Source organism: Thermothelomyces heterothallicus (assembly GCF_042370625.1).
Source record: "Thermothelomyces heterothallicus CBS 202.75 unplaced genomic scaffold P884_scaffold_4, whole genome shotgun sequence".
Taxonomy (NCBI): Eukaryota; Fungi; Ascomycota; class Sordariomycetes; order Sordariales; family Chaetomiaceae; genus Thermothelomyces; species Thermothelomyces heterothallicus.
The window spans coordinates 763,050-779,739 of record NW_027192565.1 but is presented as its reverse complement, the minus strand read 5'-3'; the positions used below and the strand labels follow the sequence as shown (position 1 = coordinate 779,739).

The following is a 16,690-nucleotide window of genomic DNA, read 5'->3' as shown; positions in this document are numbered from 1 at the left end:
CGGCCGGCTGTGGTTACCATTCAAGAATCTGTTGGGTTTGACATTCGTATACCGGCGTCACGCCACGAAGGGAGTGACCCCCTTGACACTCAGCCCTTACGCACCGCGAAAAGTGCTATTTGTCATGAGGAGAAGCACGGGGCTAGCTTTGGGGAGTTGCACTATCAAATTTGTTCCGGTAGCTGTGATGTAACGCCCAACGCCAGAAGGCACGCCGTTCGAGCCGTAAGCCGAAGTGTCTGGCAAGATCAGTGGCGACACTTCCACGAGGTGCTTTGTGGCCGCGAGCATCCGTAGACATCGGAAATAGAACATCATGCTGGCTTCAGAGTGGGTGATGATGAGTGGAGTTCCGAGGACTACCACCCATGTACGATGCAATAGACCTGGACCGGTGGAAGATCAAGTGTCAACTGAGATCCGGATCATCAAACCTGGTGCCGCAGTACGGCAATGCCCATCGGATCGTCTACCGCAGGTTCTATCAACAGGAAAGGTTGGGGCTACAAGTAGTTGCACGTGTCAAGCAAACCATCTACTTCCGAACATGATCACCCAATTTGACCTCTATTTGAGCAGCTGCCACTCGTGAGTCCCAGCCAAGAGCTGGCCTGAGAGGCCATGTGTCGCTGCCCTTTGGATCTGCGGAGACCAAGGGGACCAAATCGTGTGAGATGGGGATTGGGTCATCTGGCACCGGCAATGGGGCCGACGACGGGTATCACCCTAGCTTTGCGGCATCCTCTGATCACGCGTCAACGAGTATATGGGTGCTGCTGCTTGTCTCGCAAGAACGACGTGGTGCTACGGTAGCCTGAGATCATTCGAGAGGCGATAGGGTCCAGCAAAGATTTGGGAACGGATGGGTATCCCGAGGATGATGGCAGCGCTCGATGCCTCTCAAGATCCTTGCGCAGCCCAGAATCATTATAGGATGGCCGCAATGCATTGCAACGCATGTAGTTTCTCAGCAATTGGGTTAGTGACTACTCTAGGAGACTCAGCGCTGTACCTGCCGTTGGGAAGTCGGACAGCACTGGCAGTGGAAACGGCAAGAACAGGTCCGCTGAACGGTAAGCGACTTCCGCTCTGGTTCTCATCCCAAACAGTGGCACCAACTGCTATCGTCAAAATCACATATTCCCAGTTTCTCACGAATTCCTCACAGGTCTCATCTGTGGACGTTCGAGGATAGCCATAGGACCAAGTAACTTGTATCCCGTAGACCCCCCCCCCCCCCCCCCCCCCCCCCCCCCAAAAACTCGGCTAAGACTCACTCTTAGCAAGGCACCTCAGGAGGATAGAGCAACAAGGCCAACTGTGCTTCAGCCTTTGACGCCATAGCTTAGTGATTCACGCGAAGTCCAATCTCGATGACTTGCAAAGTCCAGACAGCCAGTGCTCCTTTGAGCCCCCGTCCACCGGGGCGGTCTACATGACCTTGAGCAACTTTCTGGCAGCATGAACTGTTATACCGACCTAGCCAATAATCAAATCCTCAAAAGGGGGTTCGTGGTGTTGATGTATCCACTCGCCCATCACCGAGGGAGCAGCGAGACCGAGCGCCGAGCAGACTTCAAGAATGCAACAACGCTCAGCAGAACAAGCTGGAACCCACGACCGCTGCTGGCAAGGGGAATGAAAGGGGTGGGGCCCACTGGGAGCGCATTGCAGCGACTCCGCGGGCTGGAGCCTGGCGTAAAATTGCAAGGTTCGCAGGCTTGCGAATGACGCACGAATTCGCGTCTAAAATGATGGCACTTTGCTCGGCGCGCTACTCTAAGATAACAAGGAGAACGGGGGGTGAATGGGGAATCCCGAGTTATCACAGGGGTGGCCATAAGCCGGCAATAATTAGACCCGCCGAAAAAGGAATGCGAGCCCGGAGCAAGCCATGTTAGGGCGGTGAAATGCTTCGCCAATTTGATAGCGAGGCAAAGGCGAAGCCCACCCTCGTGCGGCTAGTGGTAATCGACAAACGACACTAAATCAGGTAGTTGACGTTATATCAAGGGTCTTGTAAACTCATTGGTAGGTGGTGTCAGCTTCAACGATCCCGATGCCTGGCCGACAAATTCCCGACTCTGGAAGCTTCCTCCGGCCACCTTTTAGTTTCTATGATGAATCTCGCGAGGTCCGAGTAGCAAGCAGTAACTTGGGTACAAGCAGGATGTGCTGTGTAGTTAGGTATGAACTGAGCCTGGCACGCCGCCTGCTCCTACGATATTTTTATTTTTTATTTATTTATTTATTTATTTTTATTTATTTATTTTTTTTTTTTTTTGCCTGGCTCAAGGGAGAGAGGAAGCCAGCTTGGACACCTTAATCGGGCCGCTGGTTTCCAATTGAACTAACTAGTTGGTTTGCGATCTTTTGCCTGTCCATAAAGCGCGCATAACTATTGGGTCGCTGTCCATTTCCGATCCAGGCTTGGTTGGTTGAGTGGAGGAGGAACCGCTACTGAGCGATCGCTGACAACATCAAGTACGAAGTACTTGAGTACTTTGTACTTCGCAACACAATTCATCCACTCAACAAACGAAGCAGAGTGAATTCAGCCAGAAGGAGATGATAGGCCTAAAGCGCACGGCAAGATAGGCCTTAGTAATTTCGTCGAGTGTGAGCCGCCCGATAAGCGAAGCCTGTGTGCGGGCTCGAGCCAAACAAACCCTGTGGGCAATTCTGGGGTTCGCCAGAGCCTCGATGTGGGGGAGGGGCCGAGCACTGCGCTGTCGGAGTCTCTCTGATCCGGGCCCGGTTGTTTCCCTTGCTGCTGGAGGTGAGGCGAGACGAGGAGGCCAGACCGGAGGGGTCAATTGTACGGAGCACAGCAGTATCAAATATCTGTACTGTAACTTGGGTCAAATGACCCCTATCCCTGAGCGGCGTTTGGTGCTGCTGGCTGTTTTGGCTGCGAGGTCTGAAACGAAACCCACGCTGCGCATCGCGCCGCACAAAACATGCATGTACACGTGCACTGCAAGCTTCACAACTGAAGAAGCTGCTGTCGACATTGGAAGGGAACCACCTGCCCTCATAGTCGAGTCGAGAAGGCGACACCTGCGACAGCAGCATATATGAAGACCATGCACATAGAGGTTAGTGTAGGCCTCGCAAGTGTGTAGCTCAGCTTCGTCGTGTCGGTGTATATGCACTGTAAAGGCGTGGACACTGTGGCTTCTCCAGCTCGTTTCCTCCGCCTCCCAGCCACGACATTCTTCGTCGACTGTCGGATGAGGCCGAAACAGCTTACTGCACAGCTGTCGCATTACGTTTTCACAGGATGTCGAAGGCTGGCATGTTGATCAGGACGGGTGAACCTGGGAGTTCTGGATTGCTGAGCTGAGCGTAAAGAACGGCAGAGGCCGATGCTATCCCCGAGACGACCTCTGTGTTATGTAAGGACGAAGAGCGGAGGTGGACTGTCTCGTGGATGACCAGCGTTAGCGACGCAAAGGGGCAAAGCAAATAATGGTCCAAAGAAGCCGTGTCATTCATTGTCAACCTGAAATGGAAAGACATCAGCGGAGCCGACGAGACCTCCAACGACGTAGCGGGTTGGATGGAGAACGAGGAGACGGTCAGAACGCGTACCTTGCATGCGGTGGATTAGACAATGCACAAGCGTAGTGTAGCTGGCCTCAATTGGCGAATGAGCGACGGCCTCGTCACTTGACAACTTCCTCCTTTGGGCAGTAGTCGGGAGCCTTGTTGGAGACGATGAGGAAATGGGGGAAGAAAAGCCGAACAGAAAGACCCAAGGCCCTGCTCCACTTCTCTAGACCAGTTCGACCAGTTCGAAACAGGGGCTCATCAAGGCTTTCCAGACAATAGAAGTCCCGTTGCTACATATCTCTCTCGCCAACGAATGACTCGTAGTTATCAGCGAAGTTCGTCGCTGCTCATCGTTGGCCACACCAACATAAAAGTAACAACGACTTGGGTCGTCAACAATGCACCCCACGCTAACATGCCTACCAATGCTCACTTGCGCTCCCACTCTTCCCCCTGGATTCGTTTAGATCGCCTAGGGCTCCCGTTGCCCTGTCACTTGGCTTGCACCGGCGTTAAGCAGATGACATGATAGGAACGGGGAATGCGGGGAAGACAAGCCTCGGGGTTCTGGGTTCATCATCTTGGCGATGCTTTGGGGAATCGACGATCTTGGGTCTGCACGACCATGGCCATAACAACAAAGTCCCCGTCCTTTCGTAACGCATCGTCTTGAGTGATCCGTACGTGTACATCCGTACACGAATAAAAGAGTCATCTGCGCCTGCCAAGTCGCGCCTTTGGAACTGCTGGGCACGAGTGCGATGTCCGAGGATGCCCGCAAAGCGGACCCCGGCAGCTCCTGAACCGATCGCGAGTCGGAAATTGTGAATACAAGAGAGGCTCCTCTTGCGGGAGAAGCTGCCGAGCAAATGGCCGCCAGCGGCACTATGAAGCTGCAGGCAGGCAGGGTCTTGTCTGCATAAGTGGGTCTTACCAGATCCACTACACGTGGAGAGTGATATTTTTTTCCTGTGCATGGCCGGCCAGGCAAGCTCGGATCCGCGCAGCTTCCTTGGTGGGGTTATGGGTCAATTGGCCTCGGAACATCTTGGCGAGGTAACTCCTAGGAAATGAACCAGTTACGTTACCGCTGGCAGCCAACTGTCAAGGCGCGCCCCAGGCTCCCACACTCTCGACCCTCATCGATGTTCGTTGCCCTGGCCGGACCTTGGGCCAAGGCCCTGGACAATCGCCACCGAACGAAACGGCGTCTGCCGCAGGATGAGGGTGGCCAACGACGCCCCCCACGCCCGCTCGGGATCGGCAAGCGACTCTCGGTGTTTGCTCACCCATTTGAATGACTTTGGGGAAGGAGGAAAGGGGGTGGGAGGAGGGGGGGGCGGGGTTGCCACCGGAGACGTGGCTCGCCGGTAAGGAGGCACAAGCGATGGCTTCTAAGCAGTAACCATAACGCATCGCCGGATGACTGTAAAGGAAGGTTCAGTACTCAAATACGTGCACAACTTGATCTGGCATTATGCCATGTCAACTATGCCGAACCAGTGTCTAATCCCTCCCCCGCCGTTAAGAAAGTTTCCCCGCAATCAGGATCGATCAACTTACACGGGGAGAAGCTGCTGCGTCCATCAAAGCAAACGGCCGCTGCAATGCCGCCCCATTGGTACGTGTACCTGGGGATTTTAGTTGGATCGAGTAAGTTGGCTAATCAGAGGCGTGGAAGAAGACCCAAGACGGGTTCTTCCCAGACCGCCATTTGCGGGATTATTAGTATGTGCTCGAGGTAATTGATCGGGACAGCGTGTGCCCCTCATCGTACACTCAACACACAGCAATACTTGGATACACGAGTGTACTCTGTAAATCAAAGAGACAGAACGACGTACACAAGGTCAGGGAGAGCTGAGCTAGGCATTTCGATCGCTGCAGGAGCAGAGAGACATGTGCCCAGACCCGAAACACATTACATTGCGTGCTTGGCATTGCGATGATCGAGATAACGAACCCGACAACAGCCAGTGAGGGGTTCTGAGAGGGGGGGCCAAGCTGCTGTTGTGCAACATCGTCCCAAGGTGCCAAGCGCTTTGGCCGAGCGCCGCGTCAAATCTATAAGTCTGGGCATTGTCACAAAAGATGGTGATGGTCAGTATTTTGGCTTCGCTGCGAGACAGCGTTTCCCCAAAATGGCAAGCCACGGCCGGCAGAACGCAAAGAATCCCACCCCTCTCTTCGGTCGCTTGGGGAGTTCTGATTGCTTTCTGTGATTCAGATCGGCTCGTCGCAACATCCAGCCGCCATCTTCCCCAGGCGTGTCGTTGGTCCTCTTAGTTCGGGCGCCACGACTCGGATAATGCAGCCACAACCGGCCAGCACTGATCACCCACCCCTGCGGTGCGGCTCGGGGAATGCTGCGTGTGTGAGAATCTGGGGTTAGTTTGGAGGGGCAACGCTGGGTGGGCAAACATCGGTGACGACGGCGAAGTGCACACAACGTGTGCTGAATAAGGTACACGAATGAGAATGGCTCGCCTGTCAAATCCGGGACCTCGCCGATTAAAGAAAACGAAAAAAGGACGGCGTGATTGAAATGGATCGCGTGAGCGAGCTGTCTATTGAAAAAGACTGGAAAATTCTCGATACACCCGGAAGGATCGGCCTGGTTCAGGTGAAGGTCTCCATTGTTGAACGGTGTGTGGTGTGGCTCGAGACGCTCGTTGGGGGGCCATCCAAAATGACGTAGTGGAATCGGTCACGGCCTCGGCACTTCTGCGTTCGGCCGATCCGCGCTGTCGAGCCTGCCTGGCTCTCGACTCTGCTCCCGCACCCAGAATGGCGGCGACGCCAATGGCATGGGCCTGATGAAGTGCCCGATTGCGCGAATTAGACATGACGTTCGCGATCGCTACTCTTCCATCGTTGGTTTTCCTGACAGGAAGCCTGCAAGCGTGCAATGCCACTTGGTGCCGTCGGGAATGCCCGCATGTATTTGCCGTTGCCAAATCGGGCGACAAACAAATGGCTCGTTGCCCCCCCATCCTTTCATGGGTGTTAGGTGTGAGCTTCCGGCTCCACATCGGGAATCAGCCTGGCTCCTCGCGTATCCCAAAGGATGCGCCGTACCAGCCGTGCCGCCGCGAAAGGACGAGGGCGAGAGCGAGGCACACGCCAGGGCAGCCCGGCAGCCGAGACCGCAGTTTTTGTTGTTCGCCTCCCTCCCAACGTCTGGTGTTTTGACAGCGTACCGTTGCCTCCGGGCGATACCAAGCTTTGTTCCATTTCGAGATATCCATTGTTTCCTGGCAAGGGTACACCCTCGACGACCAGTAGGGAAGCGGCATTGCTTGCAGCCGGCAGAAACACCGTCTCACTAGCACCAGTCATCGCGACGCAACTTTTCATGGGTGTTCTCGTCCGGGGTCTCCATGACGAATGGCCAAACGCCTAAAGCATCAAGATGCCAGTCTGTGCGGTTTCACGTTTTGTCAAGGAGAACGATTGAGCCTCGAAGCTGGCGATGGCAAGGAAGAGCAAGTCTTGCCGCGTGATAAACTGCAAAAAAATTTTCTCGTGGCTCCTTTGGGTGAGATCTAGAGTGAGGCAAGTCTAGCTCGGTCAGTCCGATTCGTGTCGCTCTGCGCGTCTACGGTTCTACAGCGAAACAAAGTCTACCTCATCTTACGCGGTCACGCAGAGTTTCCCAACGTTTGTGTGCATACAGAGTAATGTCCAGGGATGAAATAGGCACCTTACACAGCAAACTAAGGTATGTTAATCGCGTACATTGCATCCATTACGAGTACCCACGGTCGGTAACCCGGCTGGGCGAATGCGCGAGTGGGAGAAGAACCGCGGAGGCACAGCCAGAAAATCCCGCAGGCTTGGCCGTTTTGGTGGTACCTGGGAAGAGCCCTGGAGCGAGGTACAGCTTCCAGAAGGTTTGCGGCCGAATAGACACATGACAGTGGGTACAAATACCTGCTCGGCTTGCACGGTTCAAGTAACTCCCTGGACATTGCGACTTGCAGCCGGGGGCTCCGCTTCTGTGCCCTGGCTGCCAGGGTTAGTGCCTGCCCCAATTGGCCTGGGATCTCGTCACTTTGACTTTCCGGGCGCGAACAGTGTGAATTGAGACCGGAAAAAGCCCGATCTGGTGCCTGTAAGCGCAATTAACCGCGGCGGGACCAGCCAATTTTGCCCAGTGCGATGCGTACTGCACACGGTGGGGCCTGGAGATGCTCGACTCGCATCAACGCCGCGAGTGGCCGGGTGCCCAGGTGCCATTCTTCGGCGCAAAACGGGGATCCACCCTTCTCCAGTGGCCAACCCTGTACGGATTATTCAAGCGTCAAGAAGGTTCGCTTGGATGGACCGGGCGTGGAATCCCGCGCCGTGGGCGGAGGAGAAAGGGTAGCGTTCTGAGTGCAGGGACATGGTGCGTTTATTGTTGCGGAACTGACTTGAGCTTCTCGGGCGTGGGCCGAACGGCGAAAGCCACCGTGGTTCGTGCAGCGAAGCAGGTGGCAGCCTATGCAAACGTTGAAATACTCCGATTGCCCTCCTGCTTGCCCCCTAATTCCTCTCTTTCTTTTCCTTTCCTGCTTTACGCACGGAGGTCCTTCTAAAACTCCCTTCGACGTGAGGTCTCGCTTCTCCCCTCGAGTCCGCCCTCTCCGCTCATCCATCTACTCTCGTCCGGTCTCTTTTCCAGCCCGGTTGCATCTGACCGCGGCCCTAATTTAAACGGTCGTCGAACCGAGAATTTCCCTCGCGCTTTGTTCACCCGACTACCGTCCACAATAAATACCTACCAGTAATTCGCGCGTGGATTCGAGCTCTCCCAATACCCAAAACCGATCTACTATCCAACTCTTAATATCATCCCAAACGCGCCCCGTACTGAGCGCCCAACCCACGTCGACAATCCGTCAGCCCCGCGCAGAGCTTATCTGCCGCAATCGCAGCGCCAATGGCGGAACCCACGTCTACCGGCGCTCCTGCGCTGTCGACGAACATTGAGAGCGGAAATTTTGACGAGAAGGCCCAACACGACGTGCCCCCCGCCAAGGCGCCCGTCGAGGAGGAGGAGGAGGATGAGGACATTGACGCCCTCATCGATGACCTCGAGAGTCACGATGGCCATGACCAGGTAAGCCAGCTTCATCTGCACCCCCCACCCCCCACCACCAAAACGTAGCTGGATTCGTTCCTTTCGCATTCCGCCGAGCCCTTGGCACTCAATCGACCCCCTTCAATCGGGTGGTGCGCCATTGGCGATTCTCGGCCAGCAAGATTGATTGCGCGTCGCCGCCGATCAGGTCTTGCTGGTCAATGGCATTTGCGACCTGCTGTCGTCATCACGGCTCATCACCTCAATCGTAACCACGGGGCTAACAATTGCTCTTTTTTAGTTTGAGGAGGAGGAAGATGTCGCTCCCGGCGGCGCCCGCGTCGTCCCCGAGGACATGCTCCAGACTGACACGCGTGTCGGTCTCACAAACGAGGAGGTCCTCCAGCGTCGTCGGAAATATGGTCTCAACCAGATGAAGGAGGAGAAGGAAAACCTCCTTCTCAAGTTCCTTGGTTTCTTCGTCGGCCCTATCCAGTTCGTCATGGAGGTACGTCATGATCCACAAGATGCTGTGCTCCGGCACAGCAGTTTCGAAACGAAACAAACTTTCCCCACTTCCCGTCTTGGACTTGATGCTGACCCATCCACCAGGCCGCTGCTGTCTGTACGTATTACCTCTCCGCCCATCCCAACATCTACCCCATCGTAATTACGCCTCGCGGCTCTTTGGGTGACCAATCGGGTGTCCTGCATGCTTGCTAAGGACTCGCTTTGGTGTTGGGCTGCGAAGCTCATGGGGCTGTCGACCATTGCCAATTGGCTGCGTGCGTCGAACGATTTTGCTGACAATGTTGCTGTACAGTGGCTGCTGGTCTCGAGGACTGGGTCGATTTCGGTGTCATCTGCGGTCTGTTGCTTCTCAACGCCGCTGTCGGTTTCATCCAGGAGTACCAGGCTGGCTCCATCGTTGACGAGCTGAAGAAGTAAGGCGACATCTTTTAGTAGTCGCTTACGGCGAACTTCAGCTGACTAACGCGCTCGCAGGACTCTCGCTCTTAAGGCTGTTGTTCTCCGTGACGGTACCCTGAAGGAGGTCGAGGCCCCCGAGGTCGTCCCCGGCGATATTCTGCAGGTTGAAGAGGGAACCATCATTCCCGCCGATGGCCGCATCGTTACCGATGGTGCGTTCCTTCAGGTCGACCAGTCTGCCATCACTGGCGAGTCGCTCGCTGTCGACAAGCACAAGAATGACCAGTGCTATGCCTCCTCCGCTGTCAAGCGTGGCGAGGCCTTCCTGGTCGTCACTGCCACTGGTGACAACACCTTCGTCGGTCGCGCGGCTGCCCTCGTGAACGCTGCTAGCGCTGGCACCGGTCACTTCACCGAAGTGCTCAACGGCATTGGTACCATCCTGCTGGTTCTCGTCATCCTCACCAACCTGGTTGTCTGGGTTGCCAGCTTCTACCGGTCCAACCCCATCGTCCTCATTCTCGAGTTCACCCTGGCCATCACCATCGTTGGTGTGCCCGTCGGTCTCCCTGCCGTCGTCACCACCACCATGGCTGTCGGTGCCGCCTACCTCGCCAAGAAGAAGGCTATCGTCCAGAAGCTCTCGGCCATCGAGTCTCTGGCTGGTGTCGAGATTCTGTGCTCTGACAAGACGGGTACCCTGACCAAGAACAAGCTCTCTCTGTCGGAGCCCTACACCGTCGCCGGTGTTGACCCCGAGGATCTCATGCTTACTGCCTGCTTGGCTGCCTCGCGCAAGAAGAAGGGCATGGATGCCATCGATAAGGCTTTTCTCAAGAGCTTGAAGTACTATCCCCGCGCCAAGGGTGTCCTCAGCAAGTACAAGGTTCTCGAGTTCCACCCCTTCGACCCTGTCTCCAAGAAGGTCACGGCCGTCGTCGAGTCTCCCCAGGGCGAGCGCATTGTCTGCGTCAAGGGTGCCCCTCTGTTCGTTCTCAAGACCGTCGAGGAGGACCACCCCATTCCGGAGGAGGTTGACCAGGCCTACAAGAACAAGGTCGCCGAGTTCGCCACCCGTGGTTTCCGCTCTCTCGGTGTTGCCCGCAAGCGTGGTGAGGGCTCTTGGGAGATCCTCGGTATCATGCCTTGCTCGGACCCTCCCCGTCACGATACCGCTCGCACCATCAACGAGGCCAAGTCGCTCGGTCTGTCCATCAAGATGCTTACTGGTGATGCCGTCGGTATCGCTAGGGAGACTTCTCGCCAGCTCGGTCTCGGCACCAACGTCTACAACGCTGAGCGCCTTGGTCTCGGTGGCGGTGGTGACATGCCCGGCTCTGAGGTGTACGACTTCGTCGAGGCTGCCGATGGTTTCGCCGAGGTGTTCCCCCAGCACAAGTACAACGTCGTCGAGATCCTGCAGCAGCGTGGCTACCTCGTTGCCATGACTGGTGATGGTGTCAACGACGCTCCCTCGCTCAAGAAGGCCGATACTGGTATTGCCGTCGAGGGCGCCTCGGACGCTGCCCGCTCTGCTGCCGATATCGTCTTCCTTGCCCCCGGTCTCGGTGCCATCATTGATGCGCTCAAGACGTCTCGCCAGATTTTCCACCGCATGTACGCCTACGTCGTCTACCGTATCGCCCTCTCGATCCATCTCGAGATCTACCTTGGTCTCTGGATTGCCATCCTGAACCGCAGCCTGAACATCAACCTGGTCGTCTTCATTGCCATCTTCGCCGATGTCGCCACTCTGGCCATCGCCTACGACAACGCCCCGTACAGCAAGACCCCCGTCAAGTGGAACCTGCCCAAGCTCTGGGGTATGTCGGTGCTGCTCGGTATTGTGCTGGCCATCGGTACCTGGATTACTGTCACGACTATGTACGCGCACGGTCCGAACGGCGGTATCGTCCAGAACTTCGGTAACATGAACGAGGTCGTGTTCCTCCAGATCTCGCTTACTGAGAACTGGCTGATCTTCATCACTCGGTATGTCATCTCGTCTAGTCTGTCGTGTGTGCTTGCTTCGCAGATGCTAATACATCGACTAGTGCCAACGGTCCCTTCTGGTCCTCGATTCCTTCGTGGCAGCTGGCCGGTGCTGTCCTGATCGTCGACATCATCGCCACCCTCTTCACCATCTTCGGTTGGTTCGAGAACAGCGACACGTCCATTGTCGCCGTCGTCCGTGTCTGGATCTTCTCGTTCGGTATCTTCTGCGTCATGGGTGGTCTCTACTACATGTTGCAGGACAGCGTCGGCTTCGACAACCTCATGCACGGCAAGTCGCCCAAGGGCAGCCAGAAGCAGCGCTCTCTGGAGGACTTCGTCGTCTCTCTCCAGCGTGTGTCGACCCAGCACGAGAAGTCGCAGTAGGCGGCGCGTGCGTGGGCGGTGCCTGGCGTGGCGTCTTGAAACACACGGGGCACCTACTACCTGTTTGCCCTAGGTGGCAGCGAACTTATACCCGGCCGCTGGGGATATAGATAGATAGATAGGATCGGACGGCCGAGGAATTTCGTTTTCATTTTCTGCAATAAGTTCTGTATGGACTTTTAGCATTAGGGGCTAGACGTACCCCGATTTTCTTAGACAATCTAATAAAGAGTAAAAAATAATGTCTGTTTTCTACACGTGACTGTCTGCTTGTGTTGATGGAGCGACTCGACCGCCGGGGGGTAAAGGAAGGCTTGTGCCTGCCTGGCTTTGCCTGTTGCCTCCCTTGGAGCCGCACTTTGCCCGAATCCAAGGCGCCCTTTCTTTGGGGGGGGGCCTAAACTGTCTCTTGGCTGAAAGACGTGGCGCTTGCAAACCGGCCTTTTGCATGCAGAAACAGCATGTGCACAGGTACACAGAACTAACTCCGTACATGTGATTATCAACGGAAGGGTACAGAAGGGTACAGATTATCGTGTTTATGCCTTGGGTGACATCACTTCCGACTAGGAACTCTTGCGTTTGCTCACACCCGCAGAATGCGAACCACGCATTGAAATGCTGTTCTGCTTGCCAGACTTTCCGATGCATGCATCTTAAGGCGAGGTGATGAACGAACCATGCCTCGTTGTCCCCAGTCTTCCTTTTTCAGGAACGGTCATTCAGAAGTATTACATACAATTACCGATTAGTTATCAGCTGTTCACCGACCCACTCTTATTTTCCCTCTTGGGATCGGTTCGTTACCACAAACCTCAAATCTGAACTTCCAACCTGAACAGATCCCGACAATGCATTGCACCACGACCGACAGTGCGAATTGGTTGGCTATCTTTTCTTTCCTGCGGACTATGAGATATATGAAATGAATCGAGAAATACCTGGGTTTTACTATGGTGCGTTCGGATTTTATTCCAACCTCTCTCTCCATCCTTTCTCCAATATCCAATAAACTTGCAACCTCCCCACCAACTTAATTCTTATATTTATTTTTCTTTTTACATTCCAGAGAATACAAGAGAGAACACGGTATATTTGTTGACAAACTGACCTCCTGTCTCTCTTAGATAGCGTCAAGCGCCGGTACTTCCGCATCGAGAAGAGTCAGACCGCCCCCTCACAGGCGGAGTGGTCGGCGCGGAATGTCAAGCGGAGAGCGGCCGAGCAGGCGGAGGAGGAGAAGCGGCGGGCTAGGCTGCGACGGGACGCGCGGAAGGTGAGGAGAGCGCGCGTCGGGACCGTTCCGCTGATGGGCGGGCTGCTGGCCAGGGAAACCGGCATGTCCCGGAGAGGGGACGGGGTCGGGTCCGGGGACGAGGTGGTGGCTAGGGCTTGGGCCGGCAGTCTGGCGGAAAAAGGGGAGGTGAGGCTCTGGCCGGGCGCCGGCGGCGACCGCGGGACGGTCTCGGCGATGTGGGTTGGGGGCGGCGTCGAGGACGACGGGCTGGGGATCGTCTGCGGGGTCCTTGATGGCCTCTGGCCCTCGTCATCGTTCATCCCGCGAGATGCGGACGACCGGTGAGTTGCTGATGCTCCATAATAACAAGACGAAGGTGTAGGAGCCGAGAGCCGGGTGACTGACAACGAGGAGGATCAATTTCCAGTTCGCCGCCGGACGGTACCCCCGCCTTGGCTTCCAGCCAAGGATAGTCAGGGAGTTACCTTCTCAGGGGTGTGTCACGGCGATCAAGTGCCACGAGCCGTCGTCCAGGATCCTCCTTGCCTATGAATCCTTCGAGGGCGGCGTCGGGATCTGGCAGTTCCGAGTTCGAGCCCAGGAAGCGGGAGCAGGCCTTGTGCAGCTTCTACGAGGCGGTATGTGAGTCCATGATCACCCCGGTTTCCCCCTCTCTTCTCCCCTGAGACCAGCTGAGGCGGCCAGAACTAATACGCATCTTTTTCTTGTTAGATAGCGATGGACTGGACCCCGACTTTGCCTCGCTCGGGAACGGGTCTGCTTTCGCCATCCGCGCCCTGCAGCCCGCTCCTCCGAGCTCCCGGCTGACCTGCCTCGTCGGCACCGACCGAGGCATTGCCCAGTTGCACCGCGACGCTCTCACCTTGCTGACGCCGCCTCCGCGACAGGGTCAGCACCACCCGCACCGCAGGAGAAGGCAGCCGCGCGCTCCCGACCCAGACGTCGCCCCCTGGCAAGGCGACGTCCTCTCGGTCGACTTCCTGCACCAGAACCCGGCCGATACGGTCCTCGCCGGCACCCGCTCCGGCCGGGTCTGCCTGCTGGACCTGCGCGTGCCCCCGCGCGAGTGGTCCGCCCGGTCCAACACGTTTCGCCACCCCAGCAGCGCCGCGCACGTCCGGTCCGTCGGGGCCTACCACGTCCTCGTCGCCGGACCGCTCGACGCCATGGCTCTGTACGACGTCCGCTTCTTGCGCCAACGACAACAACAACACCGCCAACAACAGAAGAAGCAGCAGCAGCAGCAGCAGCAGCAGCAACACGGTCCATCACGACGAGCACACCAAGAATGCCGGCAGGCCGGCCCCGGCCTTCGGGACGGAAGATGGAGCTGGGACTGGAACGGCAATGATGACAGCCACGGCAGCGGCCACAGCAACGCGACCCTCCCGCTCTTCAGGTTTCCGGCGTACCGCAACGCAGCGCACATCCGCGTCGGGCTGGACGTGCTGACGGAACCCGGATACGGAGGAGGAGGAGGAGGAGGAGGAGGGGGAATCGTGGCAGCAGCGCACGCTACGAACCGCGCCGATGACAGGGGAACAGTCGCGCTGTACTCGCTGCGAGACGGCCTGCGGATCTCCGGGGCCGCGGTCGACGCCGTGCGGGCGCCGGGAGTCGTGCAGAGCCTGCAGTGGCGGACGCTGCCGGGGGACCGGCACCCGAGCCTGTTTGTAGGCGAGGGGCCGGTTGTGAGAAAGTACTCGTTTTGGGCCTGATATCGGCCTTTATCTCGTTCTCCATGCGGGATGTTGTGTACATTACACGTCCGCCTTACATGGGAAATCAGAGGAGTTCAAAGGGATTAAAAAGTATTACATATATCGTAGGGCCTCGACCCGCATTGCCCGCCTTTTTTGTATTAGCCGTGATCCATACAGCGAATAAGCTATCTACGAACCGAGAATTTTAGCAGCGAGGGTATATGCACATTACATGTTAGTATACTTGAACACACCAAAATATCATTCTTCGCACAATACTGCGTATCCAAATAGGGCGTGACCTAGACAATCAATCTTTTCTACGAAACGCTGTTCGACCCCGTTCGCGAAAGGCGTTCCTTTTGAATCCAAATCTCATAAAGCAGGGCGGAGCGGGAAGATACCGAGACGGAGCCATGGCCATCCGGCGACCAAACACGTCTAGTATTAACCCGAAATCGAAGGGGAGGCCAAAAAAAAAAAAAAAAAAGAAAGAAAAGAAAAGGAGCTCAAGGGGTTTCAAGAGCCCCTCTTCAGGTTATAACACCCCGCCAGCCCGGGGAAGGCCGTTTCGAACGCGTCGCCGAGCGTCCAGTTCTCCAGCTTCCTAATGTGCTGCTCAAAGACGGGATTGATCATGAGCTCGTCGCCCGTGGGGCTGGCCAGCAGCGCGTAGGCGTCCTCATATGGCCAGTTGAGGCTCAGGGTCGAGGTGAAGGGGATGAAGAAGTTGTCAAAGGGGAAGGCGCCGTCCTCGTAGCCGCCGATCAGGCGCTCCCGCATGCGGGGGAACGGGATGTGGTCGAACCAGGCCGGGTGCTCCTTCTCGGTCTGCTGGCGGACGGGGCGGAACCAGGGGGGCAGGCGGAGGTAGTTCTCCTGCGTCGGGGACACCTGCCAGCGCATGAGGAGGAACATGGCGTACAGGACGGCCACGCGCTCCGGGAGGGCCGACAGGTCCGGGAAGCGGGCGAGTATGTCGGTGAAGACCTTGGAGAGCGGGTGTGAGTAGACCGACACGGCGGGGTTGAGGAGCGACGAGACGGAGGGGTAGCGGGGCCCCAGGAACTCGGATTGCGAGAGGCCTTCGGCGGCGCGCTGGCGCCGCTCCGAGAGGAAGTCGACGAGTATGGAGTCGAGCGGGCAGGTCGGCGGGCAGTTGCGCGGGGTGAGGGCGTAGATGGGAGTGGACCGGGCCGTGGTCGGTCCCGAGGCGGCCGCCGCGCCGGGCGTCGGGGCTGCGGGGAGACCGCTGGGAGCGGCGACGGGTGCCTGGTTGTAAACGGGGGAGGGAACCTGGGTCGGCGTCGGTGCTGTCGCTTGCAGACCCGGCATCATAGACACGGTCCCGGTCCAGTCGTGCTTCATGGGTACGTGGTGATATTTTGGCGAGTCCTGGGCGCCCTCGATGCCGCTCTTGATTCTGGCGATCTTGAGCTTGGGATCGACCAAGAACCCCAGACCGAGCTTGTCAGAGCCCAGGTCTAGGCCGTGGACAAGGTCGTATCGTTGCTGGTTGAACAAAACCATTTCTGGAAACGGCAGCGGCGGCAGCGGTTGCTGCTGCTGCTGCTGCTGCCCGTCGATGCCTACGGTGGGCGCGATAGGGGACAAGCTGTGTTGCCACCGGCTCTGAGTCTCCACGGACGCCGGCGAGGGCACGCTCGTTGGCGTGGACCCGGCGTTGTGAGTGGTTGCTGCTGCGGGTGGTTGGGTGAGGGAATGGCTCCGACCCCGAGACTGAAACGGCGCCGCTGCTAACATTTCGAGTCAGGAAGCTGGCTAGTGAAGACCAGAGAC

General features: G+C 56.9%; 4 protein-coding genes across 4 annotated transcripts in view; 2 read left to right on the top strand and 2 right to left on the bottom strand.

The window, feature by feature from the left end:
* Positions 1-4,497: 4,497 nt before the first annotated feature.
* On the bottom strand, positions 4,498-5,496 carry P884DRAFT_275499 (uncharacterized protein; the record flags this gene model as incomplete). The annotated part of the gene is made up of 5 exons (XM_069442850.1): positions 4,498-4,618; positions 4,723-4,828; positions 4,915-4,981; positions 5,119-5,186; positions 5,400-5,496. The coding sequence occupies 5 exons, from the start codon at positions 5,494-5,496 to the stop codon at positions 4,498-4,500; spliced, it is 459 nt and encodes a 152-aa protein (XP_069300088.1).
* A 2,983-nt stretch (positions 5,497-8,479) lies between these two features.
* Positions 8,480-11,929, top strand: P884DRAFT_267570 (uncharacterized protein; the record flags this gene model as incomplete). Its single annotated transcript, XM_069442120.1, has 6 exons — positions 8,480-8,659; positions 8,922-9,128; positions 9,233-9,245; positions 9,444-9,564; positions 9,626-11,542; positions 11,605-11,929. The coding sequence occupies 6 exons, from the start codon at positions 8,480-8,482 to the stop codon at positions 11,927-11,929; spliced, it is 2,763 nt and encodes a 920-aa protein (XP_069300087.1).
* A 1,126-nt stretch (positions 11,930-13,055) lies between these two features.
* P884DRAFT_256192 (uncharacterized protein) lies at positions 13,056-15,100 on the top strand. Its single transcript, XM_069441047.1, has 3 exons — positions 13,056-13,507; positions 13,581-13,804; positions 13,899-15,100. Exons 1-3 carry the CDS (start codon positions 13,239-13,241, stop codon positions 14,903-14,905), a joined length of 1,500 nt encoding a protein of 499 aa, XP_069300086.1. The 5' UTR covers positions 13,056-13,238; the 3' UTR covers positions 14,906-15,100.
* A 309-nt stretch (positions 15,101-15,409) lies between these two features.
* The window catches only part of P884DRAFT_194084 (uncharacterized protein), a gene marked incomplete at both ends in the record, with an annotated part of 1,480 nt that continues 199 nt past the window's right edge, over positions 15,410-16,690 (bottom strand). The window contains one exon of the mRNA XM_069437802.1: positions 15,410-16,647. Within this exon, the coding sequence (XP_069300085.1) occupies positions 15,410-16,647 (1,238 nt within the window). The remainder of the gene's footprint in view (positions 16,648-16,690) is intronic.

Excerpts from the sequence above, each read along its gene's own strand:
- P884DRAFT_256192 (XM_069441047.1), top strand. The coding sequence starts at position 13,239 with ATGGGCGGGCTGCTGGCCAGGGAAACCGGCATGTCCCGGAGAGGGGAC. Across the intron at positions 13,508-13,580 it reads CCGCGAGATGCGGACGACCG|GATCAATTTCCAGTTCGCCG; the intron begins GTGAGTTGCTGA and ends GACAACGAGGAG. Across the intron at positions 13,805-13,898 it reads TGTGCAGCTTCTACGAGGCG|ATAGCGATGGACTGGACCCC; the intron begins GTATGTGAGTCC and ends TTTTCTTGTTAG.